The sequence below is a fragment of the Boeremia exigua genome (assembly GCF_020726555.1).
Source record: "Boeremia exigua strain MPI-SDFR-AT-0100 chromosome Unknown C7974scaffold_6, whole genome shotgun sequence".
Taxonomy (NCBI): domain Eukaryota; kingdom Fungi; phylum Ascomycota; class Dothideomycetes; order Pleosporales; family Didymellaceae; genus Boeremia; species Boeremia exigua.
Window position 1 is genome coordinate 2,359,819 of NW_025763523.1, and position 16,870 is coordinate 2,376,688.

At 53.7% G+C, this 16,870-nt stretch overlaps 6 protein-coding genes across 6 annotated transcripts; 3 read left to right on the plus strand and 3 right to left on the minus strand.

Moving 5' to 3' along the window:
• Positions 1-470: 470 nt before the first annotated feature.
• On the minus strand, positions 471-3,835 carry C7974DRAFT_395298 (uncharacterized protein). The gene is made up of 3 exons (XM_046141974.1): positions 3,063-3,835; positions 944-3,016; positions 471-892 (listed from the first exon to the last, which is right to left on the minus strand). Exons 1-3 carry the CDS (start codon positions 3,493-3,495, stop codon positions 783-785), a joined length of 2,616 nt encoding a protein of 871 aa, XP_045997589.1. The 5' UTR covers positions 3,496-3,835; the 3' UTR covers positions 471-782.
• Positions 3,836-5,211: 1,376 nt separating this feature from the next.
• Positions 5,212-7,335, plus strand: C7974DRAFT_413579 (uncharacterized protein; the record flags this gene model as incomplete). The annotated part of the gene is made up of 3 exons (XM_046143741.1): positions 5,212-6,091; positions 6,140-6,575; positions 6,627-7,335. 3 exons carry the CDS (start codon positions 5,212-5,214, stop codon positions 7,333-7,335), a joined length of 2,025 nt encoding a protein of 674 aa, XP_045997590.1.
• Positions 7,336-10,310: 2,975 nt separating this feature from the next.
• On the minus strand, positions 10,311-12,127 carry C7974DRAFT_413581 (4-coumarate-CoA ligase-like protein; the record flags this gene model as incomplete). Its single annotated transcript, XM_046143742.1, has 4 exons — positions 10,311-10,403; positions 10,460-11,295; positions 11,340-11,978; positions 12,028-12,127. The coding sequence occupies 4 exons, from the start codon at positions 12,125-12,127 to the stop codon at positions 10,311-10,313; spliced, it is 1,668 nt and encodes a 555-aa protein (XP_045997591.1).
• Positions 12,128-12,469: 342 nt separating this feature from the next.
• Positions 12,470-13,411, plus strand: C7974DRAFT_312076 (thioesterase-like superfamily-domain-containing protein; the record flags this gene model as incomplete). Its single annotated transcript, XM_046138341.1, has 2 exons — positions 12,470-12,560; positions 12,615-13,411. 2 exons carry the CDS (start codon positions 12,470-12,472, stop codon positions 13,409-13,411), a joined length of 888 nt encoding a protein of 295 aa, XP_045997592.1.
• Positions 13,412-13,683: 272 nt separating this feature from the next.
• On the plus strand, positions 13,684-14,278 carry C7974DRAFT_376611 (ribosomal protein L36e; the record flags this gene model as incomplete). The annotated part of the gene is made up of 4 exons (XM_046140285.1): positions 13,684-13,741; positions 13,836-13,935; positions 14,043-14,124; positions 14,198-14,278. 4 exons carry the CDS (start codon positions 13,684-13,686, stop codon positions 14,276-14,278), a joined length of 321 nt encoding a protein of 106 aa, XP_045997593.1.
• A 532-nt stretch (positions 14,279-14,810) lies between these two features.
• Positions 14,811-16,778, minus strand: C7974DRAFT_194086 (GLUT4 regulating protein TUG-domain-containing protein). Its single transcript, XM_046136644.1, has 2 exons — positions 16,434-16,778; positions 14,811-16,385 (listed from the first exon to the last, which is right to left on the minus strand). The coding sequence occupies exons 1-2, from the start codon at positions 16,565-16,567 to the stop codon at positions 14,921-14,923; spliced, it is 1,599 nt and encodes a 532-aa protein (XP_045997594.1). The 5' UTR covers positions 16,568-16,778; the 3' UTR covers positions 14,811-14,920.
• Positions 16,779-16,870: the final 92 nt, after the last annotated feature.

The window sequence follows — 16,870 nt, forward strand, 5'->3', positions numbered from 1 at the left end:
CCGAGGTGGACGTTGACGCCAAGTAAGATTCAGCATCGGTGTTTCGCATGTACTTCACAGTACAAACATCTTCGGCATTTATCTCTCATTAAAGCTGGTACACCTTGGGCAATGACGAATTGCGTTGACTCTCGATAATACCAAGAGACGTCCTCGCAGTATTCCACTTTCCTCCCAGAAACTTCAGCCTGGTCACGTGCGCCTGCGCAAACCCTTCCAAAGCAATACACAAAGTGGTGGCTGTGCCAGACACGAGCATCGCCATCCCGCAAAAGCCGGGGCGGGCGATTTCAGCCTTGCGCGGCCCAGACGTAGTCCAACGTAGAAGACTGGGGGATGCGTCCACGGGTCCACAATGACCGGTAAGGCGCGCAGCAAGGCTTGCCACGCGTGTCATAGCGGGGCCCAGTGCTGTCTACAGTACGTACGGAGTCACTTGCATTGCAACTGATAGGTGAAACATATCAATCATGAATTATTAATATTCCATCGATGCTGCACGCTGCGCTGTTCTGATAGCGGGCCCATGAGGCCGAAATACCTAGTGGATACGGGTATACCTCCCTTGATAAAAGCAGAACAACAATAATTTTGATGTAACCGTGAGGTCGTGACATAAGGGGTCGTTAATCGTGCCTGGTGATGCAGGTTGTATAACGTATTTCAGTGCGAAATGCTGTAGGAGCGAACAATGAAAGTGCACAGTATCGCTAAAGGCGTATCTGAGTCCACAAGGACTGAGGATAACGTTGTAGAAAGAAACTTTGCTGGGAGCGATGCAATTATTGCGGCATCCAGAAAGACATCAAGAACTTGCCGACGAGTCGTGCTGTGTACTGTGTCTGGTTGTCGGACGAAATACTAACAGCTCCGCGGTGCTGGAGGTAGTCGGCTGTGACGTGATTAGCAATTTGCCGGAGATACTGTAGACGAGGATACTCACTGTTCTCCTTTACCAACTGCGCGACCTGGCGTACAAAGCTCACGCTTGATGCATCGCCAAACCCAGCCTCTTTCTCCCAGTCATGGTCGGCGTTCAGCAGTGGGTTGTGTTTGCGGTTGTACTTCCATCTGAACACCTGCTGGATGAAATGCATCTGGGCATCGATGTCCCGATTGGCGTGGTCCGCCTGGGCTTGTGCATCGCGCACATCAAGCCCCTCTGTCGTCGACTTGGTCGTTTGAACAAGGTGGATCGTCTTTTGTTGATCCTCAAGCGCCATGCACATGCCAACGATGGTGATGAATGCAGCCAACCACTTGTCGCAGCCTTTGGACGACTTGAAGATCTGCTGCAGCTTGTTCAAAAGCGCGTTTTGGATAGTCCGTTGGATTCTGGAGAAGAAGTATTTGAGCTGACGGTTGGTCATGCGTGGTGATGTGTAGTCCTGGTCGTGCCCATTGAAGGAATGCATGCGTGCCAGCGTGGCGTATTTGGTCTCGGGCGCAATGGTGAGGGTATGCGACATGATGAAAGTGACGACGATCAAACGGTTGACCTCACGGAACAGTTTCTGCTCGTCTTCGTTCTTTGGCTTGACCCTTGTCATCAGTCTGAAAAGCTTCTGTTGAAAGTCGTTGTCGTCTTCTTTCCAGCAAAGCTCGCCAAAAGCATCCAGATGGTTGTCCACGATATCGCTGACATACTTCTCGTACTTCTTCTCTTCGCCGTAGTTGATGTGAACCATTCCCAGCGGTGGGCTCTGCTTCCGATACATGACCCGCTTGTTCGACCCTGGATCTGTTCGATACTGGATCTGGCACAAGAGCATATCGCCCTTAGGGATGAATTCGTAAACCTTGACTGGGATTCGAGGCATGTTGTCCTGACCACAAGTCATCATGACCGTGAGTTCCACGTGGTTCCATTGATGGATGTGCTGAGTGACAAACGCCGTCAGGAAAGAGTCTTCGTGCATTTGCGAGACCAGGTGGGGAATGAATGCAGCGCCCAAGTCGATAAGCTTGACACGTGAGCATCCCAATCCACAGTCGGCGTTTGGTCGTTGCGACCTCTTTTGGCACCTCTCGCAGGTATCTCCGGGTCCGCACTTGTCTCGTTGAAGCACACAGTGCCAGCACGCTACAATCTTTCGCATGTCGTGCGCAGATTTCGCAACTCTGGGGTCAAGGTGTGTACCTAGCGCCCGACCACCTGATTTGTTCATCATTTTCGAGGTGGATTCTCGTCTGAGGTGCTCAGGCTCCGGGGATACATCGAATGAGATCTCAGGAATAGGCTGCGCAGGCGACGCACTCCCCCTGGTCGATGACTGAGAAGGCGGGAACATGGCTATGTTCGGTTGATGTGTCGGTATGGTCTCGAACATTTCGAAGTCTGAGTGTTGATGTGAAAGCTTGCCGTCCGAACTTCCAGGGCTTGGCGCTGAGGCCTGCGGGCTGGCCGCGGGCTGGTAGAACGATTGCGAGTAGTTCCCAATCGAAGATGTAGACGGCGATGTTGGGATGAGCTGGTTTGGTACAATGTAGCTGTCTGTAATGAGGGCTGATGATGCATCGTAGTTAACAAAGCTGGTTTGATTCGGCGACTGCAGTGCTCCATTGAAGCGCATTTCTACTGGGCTTTGAATGAAAGACCCTTGGGATCCGCGATGCTGTGGCCGGTGCGCATAGTTCTGCGTAGTGAAGCCGAACATGATGTCCTGAGGTGGCACCATAGGCTCGCTCGGCGAGACGAGGGCGGTGGGATCAGTGAAGTTTGCAGTCCAGAAGTTGACGTCATCATTGAGGAAATCCGTGTACAACGTAGGGTCGGAAACGGGATCAAACATGACATGACCAGGTCGGGGAACCATCCCAAACCTTGAGGGACCTTGGGCATTCCACGGCTCTTGCTGGTGTTGTTGAGTTTGTTGATGTGGTTGGGTAGTGTAGTTTCCGCTGAAGAAAGCACCCTGAGGCTGAGCGGACATGGTGTTCTGTTGCTGAGCAGCTTGCATACTAAACTGCTGTTGGTAGTGTTGAGCCATGGAGGAGTTAAGAGCCTCTTGAATTGCTAGGCCTATCAGCATAAAAGTGTTCAAACCTCATGCCTAACTTACTGTGGTCATTGAAGAACATGTTTGAGTCCACAGCCGGGATGTTGTTGTGAGGGCTCTGAGTCGTCATGATGCTGGCGTCCTGTTGGTAGAACCGCCCGATGTCTGAATCCAGCATTTCAACTTCAAAAGATTCGTTATCCGGTGTCCTCACGGAAGTTGGGGAGTTTGAGAAGCTGCCATTGTCCCAGAATGATTGATCCGGCAGTTGCTCCTGCGGTGGTACTGGCTGCTGAGACGGGTTGCGGCTTAGGGGCGGCGGCGTGGTTATGAGAGGACCAGGAGAGTAACCACCAGGAGAAGAGTATCCGGTATGGCCGATCAACGACTCTGAAGGTGTCTTTGACCGACGGGCGCCATTGTGGGAAGACTGGAACACAGACTGCTCGTAAAGAAATTGTGGCTGATATGGGTACTGGGGAGGGAAAGCGGACATGATGCGCAAAGGATCGCTATGAGCGCCCAAGCAGGATCAGAGGACCCTCAAGCCGATGACTTTAGCTCCTGAGTTGCCTGACAAAATGATGCGCAGCGCTCGTTCTTCGGCCTGATGGCCCTAAGTGTGAGATCCGCAAAGATTCACGGCTTGTGATACTTCGAACGGGCCAGACTGCACGGTTAGCAGGCAGGAAGAGACGGGTGGTCCGGGCAGACAGAGGGCTTTCAGCACCAGTTGGGGGAGGATGCGCAAAGAAGAACCACTCCAACGCGGCTGAGAATGAAGAGTGAAGGATGCACGACTGGCAATTCCTGAGCGCATCTCACGCCCCACGTCCACCGGTGAGGAGGATGGCGCGAAATGCAGCTATTGGCTTAGCTGCAGTTGTCTGCATAGCACCCGGGTCGCACCAAACCGCAACGGACGCTCGCGCTGCGCTCCACCCGGAAGTTTGAATCAGAATTCGAGATGCAACTCACCGTCGTCGGCCGGGCTTGCGCTTGCTGATCGCGTTTTTCGCAAGGCAGTCAGGCTTCGATTTTGAAACGTACCGCTCGAGCGCTATCAGACCTCGATATTAGCCTGAGGCCTCGAGGTTCCTTTCGAGCTGCACTGCGCCTCGCTCGCTAAGCTCGGGTTTCATCAAAAGGCGGTGTTCGCGACGCAAATTGCAAGTCGCACAGCTGCTGAAGGCGAGGGAGAGACACAGCCTGCTTGCTGTTATTGTTTGCGGCTCTGTTGCAGCACTGGCTGACATTCACAGCCAGCATTTGCTGCAGGCGTGGGAAGGTGGCAAGTCTCAAGGAGCTGGAGCCAATGGTTTGCTCCAGGTGATCTGCAACAGCCCATGTCAGCCAGTTGACGCCAGCAGTGCCAGTGTCATGGGCACATTGCAGCCGTCGATTGCCAACGCACGGCTGCGAAACGTAACCGCATCCGCTGCGCAGCTTTTTGAGTTTTTGACATTTTGACAACTCTGAAGTTGGCAGGTTGTACATGCGTCGGTTTATCACAGACGTTGAGATGTTGTGAAGCCGTTGGAAAGGCACCGCATGTTTCAGGCTGTCGAGGGGTGGCTGTTCACCAACTGTACTGTACTTACGCTGACCGCAACTTTGCGAAGGTGCCTTGGTGAACGCCAAACTCAAGTGTAACGGTCAGCAATCAGATTTTGATGCAAAGATCCAACAGGCAACATCAAGCAACATTTGTGACTGCTTCAAGTGCTGGCACGAGCTGCAGACAAACAAAAGCGCAATTATGCCGATGATCCACTCTTTTATAGCAGTCACCCAATCGTTGGCCGCACTTGCTGTGTCACCCACTCGGACTTGCGATGCGCTCCACAGTCGGAGTAAACTTTTGACTTCGGAGTCATGAGAACGCGACATGAGCGTGCAATCTCAACAGCAGTACCTAGGCCATTGTACCTATTACTATTGCGCTCGGCTAGTATCGGATAGATTTCGACATGTCGAGGGAGCTCAGAAGGAACGGAAAGCCTAGAAGGTTTGTTAATATTCCGAGACATGCAGCCAGACTGACCAGATCCCAGCTGTGAACCGTGCAGGATCTCAAAGATTCGGTGCGATCACACCACACCAACATGCCAAAAATGTCAAACACGGGGCATCGCCGAGCAAGTGAGGGCGTGATCGTCATGAATGCGCTGCAACATGTTGACCATCAAAGTGCTTCTATCATCCGAATCCCATGACAAAGCCTGCAGGCACTCCACGCAAGAAGCCTGAGCCTCGCCGTCGAAAGCTCAGTGGGCATCCTGGAGGTTCTGAGAGACTTGCACCCTTGACACTAAGCCCTCCCACACTCAGAAATGATCTGGTCAATTCTTGGCCAACACCACCAGAGACCACCGCAAGAGCAGGGGGTACTAAACCTACCCAAGACCCTACAAGAGGGTTCTTCCTTGGCTCTACCAGCTATGCCAGCGTATTCGTTGAAGAGCAGCCACTGCCAGAAAGTGTGCACGAGCAACCGTCAGAGAGGACGAGTAGAACACCTTCAGTTTCTGACAGAACTGTTCTCGGAGGCCGCCATTGTCAAATCGGCATAGGCCACTCCGTCGTCACCAGGCTTCTGCCAATCTCCTTTTTTGAAAAGACTTTTAACATGTACTTTGAGCAACAGAAAGCATCCGCATTGATAGGCCCACTTGTCATATCTGCTCTGCCGCAATTGAGACTCGACCTGGCACAGCTCGCGAACACAGAGAACGACGTGGTCGCCATGTACGCAGAGATGACGAGGAATACTGCGCGACCAATGAGAGTACCAGCCAATATGCGCCCGTCAGAGTTTCACACGCTATTCACTGGGAAGAACTTGAGATGGGAGACATTGGGACTTATACTGGCAATCGTGTGCTCCAATGCGCAATTCACCTCACCACACGACCCAATTTTCACCCTTGATGATGGGACCAGGCTTGACAGAGATGAACTAATTGAAGATATGATCCATGCGTCCAATGACTGCATACACCTTTGCCAGATACACGGAGCTGTCAACGACATCATGGTGTGGCTAATTTACACAAACATGCTGATAATTAGTAACTTCTACGGCGACAATTGTACGTACCAAGCTTGCCGGTCTTCATCAGACAGCTAAGACGAACTAGATCATGGTACATGGCGGCGACTAGGTGATAGTGTGTCGGCTCTGTATGCCGCGGGTATGCATTGCGAAGCAGGATACACGGAGCGAGCCAATACTGAACCTTTGTTCCTACGCGAAGCAAGGCGGCGAGTCTATTCAGCCGTGTACCGAATCGACAAAACCCTCGCCACTTTCTTCGGTCGACCTCCCATGATTGGATGGCGATATAGCGACCGTAAACAGCTACTCGATGTCAGCGACGATGTCATCGTTTCTGAGGACCCAGAAGTCATCAACATGGCACTGTCGAGACTGGATGGAAGTGGCTGGAACACAGACGGTCACATTCATCCGTCAACCTGCATACGCTTACGCTGTCAGCATGCAGTCTTCAAAGAGCGACTATTAGAGCAGTCATTGTCTGGAGAGAAAGACAGTGACGTAGCTCACAACATGAGGTATGCCCAACAGTTTCAAGGGCTCACTATCAAAGACTAATAGTCTTGCAGAACGATATCAGCCGAATGTACTCAGTATTGGGAGGGCCTTCCAACCCACCTCCGCTACGAGATGTACGACGACGACTCCGCTTGGCACCGCCTCGGCGCAGGCATTACGGTCCGCTTGATTTCTGCCTATCTCGAATATCTTCACACGCATTTCCAGATCCAACGACTCCTCCAGCGCCAGACACAACAAGCGCTCCCTGCCCTCCTTGACGTCTCCCTGAAACTCCTCTCGACCGCGCTCGTCTTTACTAAGCCCCTCAATGGCGCCTATGAGACGAGACGCCACTTCGCAACAGTCATTATGTTCTACTGCTTCCCTGCTGCCGGCGTCCTCGCGCTCGAACTCCGCAAATCAACCATCGAAGGCGTGCCCCTTCCCGACACCGTCTTCCGTGCCGACGTCATCCGCAACCTCTCCGTTCTCACCTCCTCACTCGAATGGCTCATTCTGCCCGGCGACGGGAACCACAAGCTCTGCACCGAACTCAACAAGATGCTCGCCATGGTACTCGACGAGGTGCTGAACTACGAACCACCGCCCATAGGTAGCAATCTAGGGAGCGAAGTTGGCGCTCTGGCACCCGTTACGGGCTCCGGATTCTTTGATATCCCCATGCTGGACGGTATGGAGCCTATTCCCACGCAAGCAGAGGACTTCTTGACCTGGCTGGATGGCGCCGCATGGAACAACACGCAGGACCTGTTTTGAAAAGAGAAATAGAGACCCATGTGACTGGGTCATTTTGTATTACGTCGTCGCGCCAGCCTCTGGCTGATGTCTACGGACCAGACCTTTCTTCTACCAACAAAAGCATTCCACATCTTCTCAACGGCGTTTCAGGCCCATATTATCAGAGTGTCGAGTAATAGCTCGCCCGCGCTGCGTTCCTGATACTCTTCTCCTCGTTCGTCAATCCATCCTTCCCAATTGGTCCCCTTGTGGTCGGCACCGGTGTGCTGCTGGACTTTGCTGCTTGAATTAGCATATAACGACGAAGTCACTAAGATCCATGACGTACGTTGCCGGTTGAAGACGGAAAGTAGATGCTTCTTCACCGTCGAAGACGTGCTCTTGATGGAGGAAGCGTCTGATGGCGCGTATGACGAAGGCGCTGTATATGTGGGTGTCGACGAGGGAGATTTTTGGGCGGACGAGCCGTTCGATGCATGTACGGAAGACATCGTGTGTTGCTAAAGGTTTGGGAGGTTGTTGCGACTCAACTACTGCAATAGAGTGTGGAAATTGAAGATGTTGAGCGACGGCCCTTGGACTTTGAGTCTGCTTTTGCTGCCGCTGGAATGCTTAACGAGATGCTTGATGTGATGCTCACCACCACGCGCTCCTCAGTCTTATGTACGGCCATCTCACCTTCCCTTACCTTGAAAACTTCTATTCCAGCTTGCTAATCCTGCGTCGGAATGACTCTTCACCACGCGCCCTAACACTTACATCTCCGTCACCGATCCTCTCGTGGCTTGACCCAACCACTTGCAATTCAAGCTCAAGACGCCATCCCGCATCTGCGCCAGCAGCCAGGCGTCAATGCCGACGCGTGCGTCACGCGTCAAGCGAGCGACCCGCCATGTGTAGACCCACTATGTGTCCGAAAGCTTAACACACCCGCAGTAGCGGAATAACAGGTGCGGTACTGTCGTTGAATGGCCAGTCACTGCGGCGGTATGCGATATGGGATTTCATAGGTGTTCGGAGTGGGGAGCGAGTGCCGCTAGTGGGTGGAGTTGGGGTATTCCGAGATGCAGGGTGGGTGAGTCAGCAATTGTTTTGTCAGCGGGATGAGAGTTGGTTGGAGTCGTGATGGGATGGGACGGGGAAGTAGGAACTTGCTCGTGGTTGGGGTGGATTGGGTTTATTCCGATGGTGAGCACGAGAGTTTGGAGGGGATGTCGTGAATTGTATGCCGGATTTCGAGTACGCTTGAGCGATATAGGTGCCCCGGTAAGTTGACATCGATGATTAATTGTGTGCTGCACCTATTGGTTTCAGAGTTCTGATTTGATTTGGTCGTATTGGGCATGGCGCAAGGTGTTGGTCGCGTTTTCACGTGTTGACTCATGGAGTGGGTCACTATCACCAGCATCAACTGTTGGAAGTCGCTGTGGGGTGGCTGAAAAATCACGGTGGATGGCAAAGCGCAAATTCCCTTCCAAAATGGGCTTTTGATGAGTCCGCCTCCTGAGATGGGCATCCACAGACTCTCCGAGGTACAGTGGCATGCACTACAACATGTGAAGTATAGCTCAACTGAACTTTGACAGTGCATATCACCAAGATGTGATACCCAAAGCGGCTGTCTGGTCAAAGTCGCGTCGCTCTTCGTCTTTCAGTCACTCAGCCCAGCAGCTTGCATTGCTTGAGATGCCTCAACGGCCCTGAAAGTTTCGTTCATCGAGTAGATCTCACCAGTCAGCACACCACCCAAGCTTTCCTGACATTCCTGCCTTCCTTAAACACCTCTGTCTCTTCAGTGTGCTGCTGAATATGCGCTAGCGAGAAATGATACGGTCACAAATCATTTGTGTTGAAGTGTTGCTTTCCGCCAATGCGAATCTGAGTCAGAAGAGTACTAGGAGGGTAGCTCAACGTACATCTCAACACAGACTATACACTCCTTAAGAAGTAAAGACAATTGTCCTAAGTGGACCCAGAACATGCTCCTAATTACGTGGGGGTCTTGCTGCAAGGATAACGCATTGGTTGATTTAAGCAATCTCATAGCAAGCAATAGACCTCAAGTCGTCTGCAAAATGCTCATAATGATTTCTTCTGCCTGTACTGGGTTTTCAACAGTAGTATTCCAAGTAGAGACTTTTGGTATAGGGATATCCGAGATGGTTTGGGCAAACTTTATCGTTATTACTTCTTATGAAGTAGTTAAGTACTTCTGGGCTAGCACTGGGGGGAAGGATCTTTGCAATAACCTTCCGATGGTTGATCACCTCAACGTGGTATGCTCTGTTGTAGTTGCCTTTGCCAATCCTGGAAGACACTTCAGTACCTGGGGTGCCCCGTCTTTCCGCACGCCAATTTTGTTTTTTGAAATTCAGTCCTTTAGGTTATTTCTTGCGTTTAGCTCTCTCGATCATTTCTTTAAATAATTTCTCTGGATTGTTTCTTAAGTTTGTTTCTTAAGTTTAATTCTCCCATGGCTAGTTTGTTCTCCAAATTAATTGATCAGGCATAGTCTCTTAACAAACTCTTTAACTGAATCCGTTGCCTGTATTGTTGGGTTGCATTGTCTGACAGGTTTTATTAATTAACTCATTTGACGAAGTTGGTTGATTGAGTTGTTCGGTAAAAGTTGGTTAATCGAGCTATGTAGAACACAAATTGAGTAGACTGTTTGACGAATTCGATGGGTTAAATTATTCGACGACAGTGTTCTACTAAACTATTCAACAAAATCGGTCAATTGAAATCCCCTACCCGAGTTACTCGCCTCCGTGGTTCTGCAAAATCCTTGACTATACTGTTCGACAAAATCGTTCGACAAACTCGTTCGACCATGTCCCTCGACCACGTCCTCCCACTGGTGTCCCCCAACCCACCCCTCATCCTCACACAAAAAAAAACAATTTCCCCTCACATCTCGAGGCCGGACGTGCAAATTGTGCGCAACCGAGCCAGCGAGTTATTAATTGCATTGCTTTAACATCCATTGTGACCTACAGCTTCGCCTTCGCGGCGCCGTCCATCTCCTCCTGGGCCTTCAGCTTCAGCACGCGCCGCAAGATCTTCCCGGACACCGACTTCGGAATCTGCCGACTGTTAGCACCGCACCGCGATATCCTCGCAACCACGGGAAAAGACTCACCTCGTCGACAAACCGCACCCCGCCGCGCAGCTTCTTGTGGTGCGCGACCTTCGCCCCGAGCCACTCGACGATCTCCTGCGCCTCCTTGTCGCCCTTGCCTAGGCCGCTCTTCGGCACGATATACGCGCGCGGCAGCTCCGTCGCCTGGTCCTTATCGTACACGCCGACGACCGCCGCGTCGTCGACGCCGGGGTGCGACACCAGCAGGCCTTCCAGCTCGGCGGGCGGGACCTGGAAGCCCTTGTACTTGATGAGCTCCTTGACGCGGTCTGTGATGAAGAAGTTGCCGTTCTTGTCCTGGTACCCCACGTCGCCGGTCTTGAAGAAGCCGTCGGCGGTCAGCGCGTTCGCGGTGCCGGCGGGGTTGTTCAGATAGCCTTTGAACACATTTGGGCCCTTGATCCACAGCTCGCCGACTTCGCCGGTGGGCAGCTCCTGCTCGTCGGCGGACATGTATTTGGCGGTTTGGTAGGGCAGCAGCGTGCCGACGGAGCCAATGGTCTTGTTCCAGTCTTCCCACGGCTGGGTGTGGGTTGTTGGGCTGGTCTCGGAGAGGCCGTAGCCCTGCTTGATGGGAATGCCGAGGCGCTTGTTGACGGCGTCGACCAGCTCTCTTGTCAGCGGCGCGGCGCCGGAGTTCATCATGCGGATGGTGCTCAGGTTGTACTTTTCCACCGCGGGGTGCTTGCCGAGGAGCAGGACGACGGGCGGGACCACGTAGGCGAATGTGATTTTCAGGTCCTGGATGAAGCGGCAGAAGTCGTCGAGGTCGAACTTGGGCATCACTACGAGCTGCAGGCCGGAGTAGAGACTCTGGTGGATCATGCATGTCAGGCCTGTGCTGTTAGCATTCGTTCGAGGCAAGCAAATAGATACATACCGTAAATGTGGAAGAAGGGCAGAAAGGCGATCAGCTTGTCGCCTTCGCCGGTGGGTCCGCCGGTGGGTAGCAGGTTCCCTGCCTCTGCCGCCTTGATCATCATAGTGTTCGAGACGATGTTGCGGTGTGTGAGCATGACACCCTTGGGGTGGCCGGTAGTCCCGGAAGAGTACACCAGGAAAGCCAGGTCCTCTGCCGGGTTCTTCGCTTTTGTGCGTCGCCACTTTGTCGAGCCTGCAGTGTTCACAATACTTGTGAAGTGCTTGACTGTGTAGGAGGGGTCTTTCTGGTCGCCCATGATGATGACCTTGTCGAGCGGAATTCCGACCTGCTTTGCTGCTGCCTGCGCATTTTTGATGAATGGCAGCTGGGTGACAATTGCCCTTGCGCCAGAGTCTTTCAACTGGAACGCGAGCTCCTCAACAGTGTAGTTGGGGTTGGCAGGGCTTAAGATGCCTCCAGCCCAGTGACAGCCCCATGTTATCGCCGGTGTGTCGATACAGTTCGGTGTGTAGAGTGCTAGTACCTCGTCTTTCTGCCAATCCCATAAACCCTTCAGGCCTTTGCCGAACTCGATTGCTGTGTTCTTGACTTGGGCATATGTGTACGAACGATTTGTGTATGGGTCGAAGTAGATTACTGGGGGTGTCAGTATTTCAATTTCCCTCAACCATCCCGACATGTGTACCTTTGTCGTCCGAGAAGTTCTTATCTTTCCTCTCGAACAGAAACGCCCACAGGTCCACGTCGGGAATAGGTGCACTGGGAAACTGGGATTCGAAAGGCATATTGAGCTGTAGCTTGAGACTGCCTAGATTAGAGAGAAGAGCAAGTCACGATGGAGGCGAGGAAGTTTGAAGTCATTGTGGCAGTTACGCCAGTGACGCCAAACTCCGAGACGGAATGCCGTGTTGTCGGCTAGCTGGGGCACAGAGTGCCGGAGAAGCTGGGGTCCTCCCCCGCAACCGCGGCTCTTTCTGTTTTCGGCGCTAGCGCATCGGTCCTCACCAGCCATGTAGTTGCTGCATCGACTCGGTGCGCCCCTGTCCATCCGATACCGTGCTTGGTTTGCGGGAGTGTGTCTTTGCTCTGTTGTTATCTATTGTTTCTGTATCCTGTCATCCGTCAAAATGCCCGGCTGGGAGGAAGCGACCGCGGTACAGAAGGTATCGACCGACACATATTCGTGCGTTCTGCATGATGACTGGTGCATCGGCAGTGGTAGGTTCAGAGCTGCTGTGAATAAGAGACGCGATGCTAAGTATGCTGTACTAGTACCGAATGGCGGCTACGTAACCGGTTGTCTGCTTGAGGCTGTCAAGATGCACTTTGACACATCTCTGGCGAAGCAAAACCAGCCGCACACCATTGCGTTGCATGTTGAGTTTCTGCGGCGCACTCAGACTGGCCCGGCTCTCTTCAAAATCGAAGATGTGAAACTCGGCCGCCAAACGTCTATTGTCCACGTGAGCATGGAGCAGGAAGGACGCCAGGAGATTGTGGCCTACGTGACCAACTCCAACATCACTGCAGAGGAGGGCTTCACGTTCGACACACAGCACGAGCTGCTGCCCGCACCGCCTCCCGTTGACCTGGCCAAACTGGAGACAGACACAGATCCACTGTGGAAGTGGACAGAGGTCCCATTCGCCAAGTTCCGCAGGGCGACAGCACAGGTCAAGTTCTACCTGCCTCGAGGTGGCTCGGTGAAACCAAACATCGTAGATGAATGGATCTGCTGGTCGGACGGGCGAAACTTCAACCAAAGCTCAATAGGCTTCGCGTCCGACATGTTCCCGCAGATTGTCGAGAACTTCAAGAACACGAACAAAGCCTTCTGGTACCCGACACTGCTGCTGAACCTCGACGTTAAGAAGTCGCTTCCAGCCGAGGGTGTCAAGTGGCTCAATGTTCGCGCAGAGCTCAAGCAGGTCAAGAACGGGAGGATGGATCTCGGGATCTGGGTCCGTGACGCAGCTGGCGAATTAGTTGCATTGAGTAATCATGTTGGATTCGTATTGGATGCATCGAGGAACACTGCTGCTAGGAGGAAGCCGGACGCGAAGATATAGACGTGGTGGTGTTAGATGGTCAGATACTTGAATATACCTCGGCGCATTGACAAGTGCACTGTTAAATCGCTACAGCGAATGAATGCAATTTTCAAGACTAAAGTTCGTCGCGTGTTCCTGGACGCCTGCTGGCAGAGTTTGATGTTCATCGTCCGGACCTGCTGCGGGGCTGCTTACGGCTAGCGCTGCCAAGCGCACCACGCCCACAGGCGAGCCCAAATTATCATCGCACACTCTTCGAACCTCCAACTAACCCATCGACAACAGCCAACATGCCGAAGGACGTCAAGCAGAAGTCCGGCATTATTGCCGGCATCAACGCTGGCCACAGTACGTCTTCCCGCCCGCCGCACACCGAACACCCCGAACCGACACCGCGCAAATTTTGGAGGATGGCACAGAACAGAGGCTAACGGTCACGCAGAGGTTACCCCCAGGACTCCTGCCGCCAGGATCTCCAGGAGGAAGGGTTTCTTGTCCAAGCGCACCGCTTTCGTCAGGGAGATCACCCGTGAGGTCGCTGGGTACGTCGAACTGCAATTGGAGGTGGACGACAGCAATATGCGCACGCAGAGCCTGCCGCCCGCCTTCAGCCTCGGACTCCATTCGGACTGCGCTAACAACCCCCCAGCCTTGCCCCCTACGAGAAGCGCGTCATCGAACTCCTCCGCAACTCCAAGGACAAGCGTGCCCGTCGTCTCGCGAAGAAGAGAGTACGTCTCCCCACCCGGACCGCCTCCACGCACTTCCCATCCACATCCACGCACATGCACTAACACAACCCAGCTCGGTACCTTCGGCCGCGCAAAGAGAAAGGTCGAGGAGATGTCCAAGGTCATCGCCGAGTCGAGGCGCGCGGGTCACTAAACGGCCGCCGCTCATGACGGACGAAACGCAAGCATTGGGCACCACTTTTCCGGTTCTTTTCGGGTGTTAGGTCTTTCCCTTCCCTTCGCCGGCGGGTCGACTCGCTACGTCACAACACCCCTAAGGCGGGCACATGATCGGAGTAGGCGACAGCGCCGGGGCGTCCTCGGTTCGCGTACCTAGCAGTGTCGCTAAAATCATGAAATGTGACGACGGTTCACGCCACGTTTTCTCTGCTGTGCTGTGAGGTGCGCTGTTGCTAACCTGGGTGTTGCTGTGGAGAGGCTGTGGGTGCGGTGGCGCCGCGCGGTTGTGTGATCTAGCATGGATGTCAAATTCCAACTCATGCCTTTTCCAATGGCTGAAGTATGGGCCGAGAAATGCTTATATTGAACGCGCCTTGCTCGCATAGTGTAATACATTACACTGAGGCTGCTTCCAGCCTGCTCTCCCTGTGGGTAAAGCCGGAAGCAGAGGCGCCTACATACCCTCCCTGTCCTCTAGATACTGTCCAGAAATACATCCCCTCATGCCACTTGTCTACACACGTTCACCAGTTGCCACAATCTGCCACTGTCATGAATTGCTCGCCATTCGCTTTCACAAAGCTACTGCCAACCCCGCTCACCGTTATGACGAGTCCTACTTCCTCTTGAACAACCCCTTCCCCAGAATATTCTTCAGCTTACTCTCCTTCTCCTCACCACTCAGCACCTTCCGCTTCCCCTGCGCAACCGTCTGGCCCTTGGTCTCCACCGCCGGCTCCTTGACAACCGGCTCCTCGACCTTCAGCGTCTGCGCCTTGGCCTGCCACTCGCTCGCCAGCGCGCTCCGCGAGCTGCGCACCGCCGCGCTCGCTGCCTCGCCCCACTGAAACGTAATCAGCTCGTTCGTCGAGAAGCGCAGGTCCTGGATGAGGCGCTTGGGCGAGGGCGGGATGGGCACGAGACGGCCGGTGGGGCCTGTGTATTTGAGGTCGAAAGGCTCTTTTTTATGCTCGAGGAGGGTGGTGACGAAGGCGTAGAGATCGGACGCTGTGTCTTGCTTTGTGAGGTTCATTTGCACGAGGGAGCCGTCGGGGAGGCGGATGCGCAGGGAGTGGGGTTTGTTTGTTGCGGCGGTGAGCTTGGCCTGGCGCTCTGATTCTTGAGCCTCGAGTTCTTTGTCTGAGAGCAGGCGTTGGTTGCGCGTGCGATTCGAGAGTTGGGCTTGGTGGATCTTGGCGTGCTCGACCGTCGGTTGGTAGTCGCTCTCGTTGAAGGTGTTGCGGGCTGCCTGAGGGGTGGAGGAGGAGGATGCAGAGAAGACTTGGACGTTGCGAGGTTGCGGGGATGCTTCAGCTTCGATTGGAGCTTGTGGTGGCTCTGATGTTGCGGTCGATGTCGCTGCTGCTAACGCTGCTGCTGGGGAAGTGTTGATGTCATCTACAGACGCATTGTTCTGCTCTGACACAACTGGCTCAGCAACGGATTCTGTTGTGAGTGGTGTGTCTACATCCATGAGCTCAGGCTCAGGCTCGTCACTCTTGATCGTCTGTCCGGCCACTGTTGTCGTTGCCTCCGGGGCTGCAGTATCTGGATCGGGCGCCGACTTTTGCTGAGCAGGTTCCGCAGCATGGGCGCCGGGTGCTGTGCTCGCAGCTGGCTCGCCTACCTTGAAGTACTGCGTAATCTGGGCCATAGCCTCTTCCAGGGGTGTCCCTGAGTTCTTGAATGAGAGCTTGAGCAGCGCTGACCCGCTATCGAACCCAAGCTGGCTCAGCGTCTGTTGTAACCCTACAAATGATGACTGTTCCTTGTGGCTAGGCATGACTGTGATAACTGGCATCTCGTAGCACAGCCTCCCAGAGCCTGAGGCGCCGCTCATCTCAGGGACGGCGCGTTGTGTGAAGTTGTAGTTTGCTCCATCGCCGCTCTCGAAGTATCGGAGGATCTCCCATAGCGATGTGTTGTTGGCGAACTTCTGTGTGAGGCGAGACTTGGGGAGCTGGAGGGCGACGGATACTACGGTGGGCGATCTTGAAGCTTGTACAAGCTCGAGGCGAGCGCCTTGCGGGAGGTTTGCGAGTCGTATTTGCTGGGACAGCGAGATGGGCTTGTTGTTGTATCTTGAGTGCTGTTAGCTACATATGCAAGGGCAGAGGTTTGCCGCCTACTTGAGTGTGAACTGGTCCTTGCTGACGCCAAACTTCTGACACGCCTCGTCGCGCACCTCAGTCAAGTACTTGGTGGGCGTTGTGGGGATCTTGAACGTCTTTGCGAACGAGTTGGTCACGACTACGTGCGACATTATGCCGGGCGGAACAGTCTATACAGCGCGAAGGAAGCAAGAACACCGACAGGCACGTTGGCAAGCAGGGCGGCGTGCGAGTGCCAGCAGTCCGGTCTGTAAGCTCTGCTGGTAGCGACGCAGCGGTTGATAACGAGCACCAGGTTGACGGCGTGGATGAGCTTGGCTTCGGCAAAGTTGAAGTACAGATTGCCGGGCCCTGCCATAGACGTACTGCTGTAGTGAATGTGGAGTCGAGGTCTAGCGATACTACGGCGAAGGGCGGTTTGGTGTGTAATGCTGGTGAACATTCTCGAAACCTTG

What these genes read in the sequence shown, in the direction of transcription:
- C7974DRAFT_395298 (XM_046141974.1), bottom strand. Translation starts at nt 3,495, where the DNA reads ATGTCCGCTTTCCCTCCCCAGTACCCATATCAGCCACAATTTCTTTAC. An exon ending in CATGTTCTTCAATGACCACA is followed by an intron (nt 3,017 to 3,062) that starts GTAAGTTAGGCA and finishes TGATAGGCCTAG; the next exon opens with CAATTCAAGAGGCTCTTAAC. An exon ending in GCAGTTGGTAAAGGAGAACA is followed by an intron (nt 893 to 943) that starts GTGAGTATCCTC and finishes ATCACGTCACAG; the next exon opens with CCGACTACCTCCAGCACCGC.
- C7974DRAFT_194086 (XM_046136644.1), bottom strand. Translation starts at nt 16,567, where the DNA reads ATGTCGCACGTAGTCGTGACCAACTCGTTCGCAAAGACGTTCAAGATC. An exon ending in AAGGACCAGTTCACACTCAA is followed by an intron (nt 16,386 to 16,433) that starts GTAGGCGGCAAA and finishes ACAGCACTCAAG; the next exon opens with ATACAACAACAAGCCCATCT.